General features: G+C 40.2%; 1 protein-coding gene across 2 annotated transcripts in view; it reads right to left on the minus strand.

Moving 5' to 3' along the window:
• Nucleotides 1-4,480: 4,480 nt before the first annotated feature.
• The window catches only part of LOC101857502 (helicase SKI2W), a 49,130-nt gene continuing 45,760 nt past the window's right edge, over nt 4,481-7,850 (minus strand). For both annotated transcript variants that reach the window (XM_005103806.3, XM_035971189.1), the window contains exons 24-25: nt 6,451-6,591; nt 4,481-5,851 (exon numbers count right to left, since the gene is read on the minus strand). In XM_005103806.3, the coding sequence (XP_005103863.1) occupies nt 5,651-5,851; nt 6,451-6,591 (342 nt within the window). In that variant the 3' untranslated portion in view covers nt 4,481-5,650. The remainder of the gene's footprint in view (nt 5,852-6,450; nt 6,592-7,850) is intronic.

Raw genomic sequence — 7,850 nt, forward strand, 5'->3', positions numbered from 1 at the left:
ACCTGATTCTTTCTGCAGCCTTTCTACTGCTATTCCTTGGATCCTTCTCACTGCTGTCTTTCAGCCACACCCCTGATCTTGTGGAGGTAAAATATAACACCTAGCCTTCTCAGATAAGGGTGAAAAAATCTCAATCACTCGGTCAGAGGTCCCGTGTGCAAATTGCGCATATTAAAGATCCCTTGGTGGTCCAAAATCAATAAGAGAAGGCTTCGAATGTCATTCATGCAAAATTAAAAATTTCCTATCAACTGAAAATGTTGAAATTGAATGTATGTGTCCCACGCGCTCATATGACTTTATGTAGTTGCGAGCACCCCAAAAAAAAATTAACTTGTACTTCAGACATTAAAAAAAATATCTCTGACTGTTTTTGCCATAGGAAGTCTCAGGGGACTACTCATCAATTAAGAATAGTTGTGCAAATTCCCAGCAGACACAACCAGTTTAATTGTCATTAAAGTAAGACCTGAAGTGTCTCATTCCAAGAAACTGAGATTGAGATAAAAACTGTGTACCTGGTACCTGTATTTCTTCACTCACTGTGGTGTTGACATGGTTCAGCACTGTTTATTCCTTGTCTTTTACAAATTACAGTGAAATTATTGTCACTACTTCTGTAGTGGTGCTCATTTATTTTCAGTCTTTCAAAACGCTGCCTTTATTATAGCACAGTATAAACAGCAAAAAGCACCACCTAAAAATTAATGTCACTAATGCTGTGTGCAGTGGGAAAGGATTAAGAGCCTTAGAGTGAGGCTACGTTACAAGCGAGAGAGCTGGGCTGAGTGGGAATGAGAAGAAATATAACAGATATATTTCTGTTTAAATGGCCATACTATGAGCGGTTGTTCCCACGCGAGTCTCGCTAGGCTATACTTCGCTGTTTCTTCTCGTTTCCCGCTCGGCCTGGCTCATTTTGAGGCAGCGACACCACCCCCCTGCCCCCACATTTCAGTATTTGCAGATTTCATCCCCCGGCTCTCTAGACGTCTCCTCATGAGTCTCGAAAATTACTCACTCTGTCTCTTGAATCATGTTTCTGACCCACAGGCCAGTCAACACACCAGTTTTTACCTCAGCTGTTTCCTGCAAGCTTGCCGCTTCTTCCCCGCTTGAGAAAAAGCAGCTCATCATAGTATGAGACTATGACCACCACCAAGTTGATCGTTCATCTCTAGCTTCAGCTCTTGCTTGTAATGTGGCCTCACACTTAGAAACCCAAAAATGCCCAGGAGCACTTGACTTATTACATGTATGCAGTGATGTGAATCAAGACCTCCCACACCCAAGTCTTATGTCCTATTACCTGTGCTTTCATGCCTTCTTAGACAAAACTCCTATGGAAAGAATGATGACTGGATACGAGACTCCGACAAACACAGTTTTGGAATTTGATGTTTGTCAAAGTGTTGCATCCAGCCGTTCAGAAATAAGAGGGGGGTTCAAGAAGTCGTTGGTCTAAATATGAAGGAATAAAGATAGAGATTTGTAACTTGGCACTCATATACTTTCATTTCTCTACATAGTCACCATGCACACGCAGAGTAACACATTTGTGCCTCCTCTCTTTGCCCTTCAAAAGTCCTTGAGAAAAAAATGACCCAGAATAGGCCCCTTACCAGTCTTCCAGTTTCAATGGTGTCCTCGTTGTCATGGAAACGACGTCCTTTCAGAGATTTATGAAGATTAGGAAACAGAAAAAAGTCTGAAGAGGCTAGGTCTGATACTGATAAATAAGCTAAGTGTGGCAGGATTTCAAAGCCGCACTGTTCTGCTGTCTGGACTGTTTGTTGTGCCCTGTACGCACGGGCGTTATCATGCAGTAGGAGGACCCCATTACGGAGTTTTCCACACCTTTTTCTCATCAATTCGGACCGCAGTTTTATCCGCAAACCCGAATAATAGTCCCCTCTGACTTTTTCCATTTCCGGGAGTCAGTCATGATACCTTTACAATCCCAGAAACACGACAGCACGACTTTTCCGCTTGGCGGTGTTACCTTTGCCTTCTTTGGTGAGGGAGAAGAAGGGGTTTTCCATTGCATGGAGGACATTTTTTGTTCTGGATCAAAATGATAAGTCCATGTTTCATCCATAGTCACCATGTTTTCAAAGAAATTTGTGTCATTCGACTCAATTCGAAGGAGAGTTGCAGGACTCAACACTCTGCTTCTTTTGCTCACTTGTCAAAAGGCGGAGTACCCATCGCGCAGACACCTTATTCATGTTAATATAGTCATGGAGAATGGTTTCAATTGACCCTACACCGATTCCCGTTTAACTTGAGAGCTGTTTAGCAGTTATATATATGTCGGTCTCGTAAAACCAGTTTCTTCACTATGGATACATTCTCTTCAGTTACCACAAAGGATGGGCATCCTTCACGATCTTCTTCCATTACCGACCGACATGAATCCAGATTTTAATTTTTTTTAACCTAGTACGTTACAGTATTATAACAAGGACATTTGTCACTATAAACTTGGACCATTTCCTGAAAAATTGCTTGTTTTAGTAGAGGTTTTACAGCACTCGCAACTGCATAAGGTCATATGAGCGCCTAGGGGTGGATCTCAACAGAGAAGTCCTTACAGGGAATCAGACTTACTCTGCTCACCTCTCTGGCTTCAACAGCACAAAGTCTGCTTCGACTTTCAAGGCACCCCGGAAATAGCAGGTCACAAGAGTGTGATAAACATACAAAAGAAGTAGAGGAAAATAGTAAATGAAGATAGTAAGGATTAGGAAAGATAAAGCAGCAGTTCCCTGTTGTAGTTCAGGCACAGTTATGAGCATGCCATTGTTGGATCAGCCCATTTACAATTCTACTGTGCATTAGAACAAGAAATGTCCCCCTTTGGGAATGGCTAAAGACACTTCAGTCAGTGGCACCACCCCGGGGGGTTCCTGAAAAATGTCCGAAGGGGATTTTCCTTGGAAGTGTAAAAACTTGATAACTGAGCGATTTTCAACAGGCTCCATGGCATAGCTTCAGCAAAGAAAAACCAAATATTTTTGTGCATGGTTTCATTGAACATGCTGACTAGTGCCTCATTATTGTCGGATTTTCCAATTTGCATGGTGTGTTCCAAAGAAATTGTCTAAAGACTAGCGAAATTTCATTACTCTACCATAATTCCTTCATACCCAGACCAAAGACTTATTGAACCCCTCGTAGTACAGTCAGGCACAGATAACATGATTGCTCAAAACTTAAATCACGGATAGCTTGTTTGTACAATGTCATTCCCTGACTGAACAGCTATATTTTCTTTGTACTGGCAACATTGCTTTCTCAAACACTCATACGGATTTTCTACCCCAGCTCCACTTTAAGAACATGATCAAACATTTCCTCTAACACCCTGAGCATACAATGTTAAACAACACACCCATTGTTATCAAAAGCATGAGGTTACATAACATGAGCCCACTAGGCTTACTGCGGAAACAGCGTGGTTCTAACACTGCTGGTATCAAGATGCATTATCGCACATTACCTGTAGGCTAGTGTACAAAAGGCACTAGAACTTCCTTGAATCTAACCATATACCGTTATACGCACGGGTGGTGGAGAGTGATTGAAGACAGTGTGACTCTGCATTGGGTCATATGGTGAGTGAATTGTTTGTGTACAGCCTACGTGGTTTTTGAAAGTGAAGGTTTGGATCAGAAAGTACATTACATGAGGAGTGGGTGGCATGCTCTGACCAGCGGTAATCTGGTCTGCTGTAAGAGTCAAAAGTGAAAGCAATTTTTAAAATGTATTTTAGCAGAAGGCTTAACAGCAACATTCTCTTCCTTCGTCTAGCTTCAACATCAAACAAGGGGTATGCACTATACATTCCATCCTTCTCTCTTTTTATCGATACCAAGTGTTTATAAAGATGGCAGAGAAGAAGTTTAACTGTGTGACAATACAAACCAAGTGTCAGGTTTTAGCACACGTTCTATGTTGGAAATTTGTAAGAGATTTGGTATCCTCAATTTAACATTTCAAGCCAACACATACCCAACGACACTTTGTGAGTAAAGCGAAGTCATTTTGTAAAATTTCTTTTTCTATTTGACTGTACATTGGCTTTAAAACTTTTTTAATGACACTTTGAAACTGTTAAATCATTAGACACCGCTTTTAAAAGTTGTAATTTTAGTAGTTACAGTGTTGTCAAGGGTTTCCGGGACTTGCAACCTTTCTTCATTTCGAGTAGAACTTGATCCAGGTCTAAGGAAAAGTCATTTTTCTCAAAACTTTGTTTCAGCACTCTATCTAACAATATTAACCAGATCTCACAAAGTTCTGAAGCTGTCTTAGAAATTTTTAAAGCAAGTTGTTCAGAAATGATTTTTGTACGAGAAAGTGCAATAAATGCAATCCCTCAAAGTGCATCATACTAAATATGTTACATTTCACCAAATACACACACAAATGTTTTGTACTGGAACAATTTTGGATAAAAATTCAGCAAAACAAGAAATAGTGGCATATCATATTTAATATTTTATGCATATCATCTTAAACATAATTTGACAATTTTCATTTTTGTTTCAACATTACAACCGCACACCAACATAGAAGGAAATGGACAGTTCTACATAGACGACATTAAATAACTTCATGAGCAGTGAGAATAAAGAATGAATGGGAAAATTGTTCATATTTAAGTAAAATACGAGGGGGTGCAAACTTATAAGTTTAACAAGTCAAACCTTGTTAAAAAGGATGGTTGGTATTTTAAGTTTGACCGTGGTCCATTATCATAGTGCATTATTGACACTATGTAGACACTGTCCCACCAATAGACTCCACAAAAACATTTTTTAAAATCTCTTCAACGGCCAGATGCAACAACACCAATATATGACAGGTCAGCCTTATCCCATCCACAGCCATTAACAAGAGCTCAAAAACCAGGCCGTCTAAATTTATCTTCCCTGCAATGAAAGTACTTTAAAATTCATGTAAGTATAATAAAACAAGAACTCTTATTTGATTTGAATTAAGCATCTCTATATATGCGAACATCAACTCTAATTCAAAACATAATGCATTGTTGGTGCTTCTAGAAGGCCTTTTTTTTATCTATTCAATAAGAATTTTATGTTTTTTACATCTCGCCAAAGTCAGTGGAATGAACACTCCCAGTGCACACGTATCAGGAGAGAAGGGCAAAGGGTCAAGCGAAAGCAAAATAGAAATTCTCACCTATACGCATCATTCAAATAGAAACTACATAACAACCACTCACACACAGTGGTCCCTCAGAGTTAAGACTTTCCTATCTGTTCACCAAAAAGGTCTGAGAGAGAGGTGGTCTTAATACGGAGGTGAGTAATTTCACTGGAGTCTGCTTAAACAAAACACAGTCAATCTAATAACAGACTCTCCATTTTTTTTCTTCTATTTGATAAACCTCTCTGAACTAAAAAAAAGTAAATCCGGCAGTCCAGCAGATTTCGTTTGAAGTGGACTCCACTGTATATTAAGTCATCCTAAATTAGGCTGTCACAAGGAGGTTGGTCTCAACTCAGAGGAACTGCTGCATGCTTTGGTACTGAGACCCAAGCTCAACTACTTTTTTACATTCTCTCAAACAAAGGACTGAGGTGCCATCGCATAAGATTGTCAAACAAAATGAAGAACTAGGTCACTGCGTGTAGAGGCTGGCCGCAAACACAATGTCTCTCTTCACCATATTCATTGCCTCTTCCATCTTCTGTGCCAGTGTGCGGTCACCGATGAGCCGGGCTGCGTTCCGCACATCACTCATGGTCTCATGAAGTCTCTGTATGGAGCGCACAATAATGCCCTCCTGGACATCGGTCAGAGTTGTGATCTCGGAGAAAGGCTGGCAGGGTAAAAAAAAGAAAACATGTATGTTTTTAAATATGTTTCTCTTTAAATCCAAAGAGTTCCCATTCACCCACTCTAAAAAACCTTTAAAATCATGTACCAGTCTTATATTAAACCCCACTACTATATCCATCCTCGTTCAAAGACAGCTTCAAGACCACTTATCATGTCTCACACCCACTCAAAGACAACATAGTTATAGTCCAGTTGCAACACCATGGATTTACTCAAGGACAACTTACAGATCACCTACCCGCTCAAAGCTGATTTACAGACCACCTACCATGCTCTGCACTCACTAACTAAAAGACAACTCATAGCCCATGCCATCTACCATCTCTCACATCCTTTCAAAGAAAACTTCCCTACAATTCCCATACACTCACTCAAGAAAATCTGCTGCTGTATTCGGAGCCCACTCAAAGACAACTTCTAGACCGTATAGCATGCTTTGTGCCCACTCATAGACAGCATAAGAGATTCCGCACATCCACTCAAAACAAGTTATCGACCACATACCATACTGCCACTCACTCAGTCAAACTTAACATGTTCCACACTCCTTCAAAGACAACATACATATAGACTACCTACCATGCCACGTGCCCACTCAAAGACAACTTCCATCAGACCAAAGTGGAACTGTTCTGTGAACTCTTCCACTGGAGTCTTCATCCCTTCCTCTTTCTGCAGCTGTGCTATCATTTCTCCTTTCTGTAGAATCTGCTCTTTGGCCTAGGGGTTAGAAGACAAATGAGGTCTTCTTATTTAACTCAGTAGAATCTTGTCTCACACCCTTATGTGGCAATCTAGTTTAGCATTGGAGGCACAGATTTTGGACTTCATTGAGATGAATACAGGCATTTGCAATTTTAGTTTAAGTCTCAGCTTGAGTAAATAGAATCATAGTCATTTAGTACTGGGAAAGAGGAAGACAAATAGAAACAACATAGGAGGATTTTTTAAAAGTTGGACTTTCTAGTGGTAACCTCCAACCTCATGCACACATCGTCGCCTGCGTACTATCGTAACCGACAAAAATGGGGTTTCGAGTTACGGAGGTTTAAAGTTTTGCGCAATTTTTCAAATCGTGTTGTGAATACACGGATATCTTATTGATTTTTGGTTTGTATATATAGTCTTTCTGTCACTGCTTCAGAAAATCAATTTAATTGCTTACTTAGTGAACAAGTGACCATTTTTGTCACTTACGTTAGTATGTGAATGCAAAGTATGTAGCGGTACAGTCCCTCACACTAAACAATATGGCGCTTACGATAGTTCTTAAAAGACAAAACAAACTATAAAGTTACAGTAACCTTGTTTTATTTTGAAAGAAAAATGCTTGGTAAGGCATTTTACAGGTACTTACAGGTGCTTGAGTTTCACAAATGGAAGAATCAGTAATATGAACAGCTTTGCAACTTTGAAAATAGATTGAATCGGCAAAAGAACAACATAGACCGGGAGCAAGTTTATGATTTATGCACGTCACTATGCAAGTTTTCGAGAAAGGGATACGGAAAGAGAAAGAAAGAGAGAGAGAGAGAGAGAGAGAAAGGGAGGGAGGGAGGGGAGGGGAGAGAGAGGCGGAGACAAAGGGAAAGAGAAAAAGAGAGAGAGGCGAAGGAGAGAGGGTGGAAGCAAGAGACGGGGGAGGCGGAGACAGAGGGAAAGATAGAGAGAAAGAGAGAAGAAAGAGAGAGAAAGAGGAGAGGAGAGAGAGAGAGGCGAAGAGAGAGAGAGACAGGGAAGGGGGAGGCGGAGACAGAGGGAAAGAGAGAGAGAGAGAGTTTAAAAAGTTTTAGTAAGGCTTTACGGCGCTTGCAACTGCATAAGGTCATATGAGTGCAAAGAGGTGGATGTCAACAGAGAAGTCTACTCCCATATATAAAATAAGATCTGCCCCAACAATTTCCATTTTCAAAAATCAGCTGAAGCATTTTTTATTCACAAAAGCATACCTGTCATAATGATGTACTGTGATATATATA

Source organism: Aplysia californica, unplaced genomic scaffold (genome assembly GCF_000002075.1).
Source record: "Aplysia californica isolate F4 #8 unplaced genomic scaffold, AplCal3.0 scaffold00390, whole genome shotgun sequence".
NCBI lineage: Eukaryota > Metazoa > Mollusca > Gastropoda > Aplysiida > Aplysiidae > Aplysia > Aplysia californica.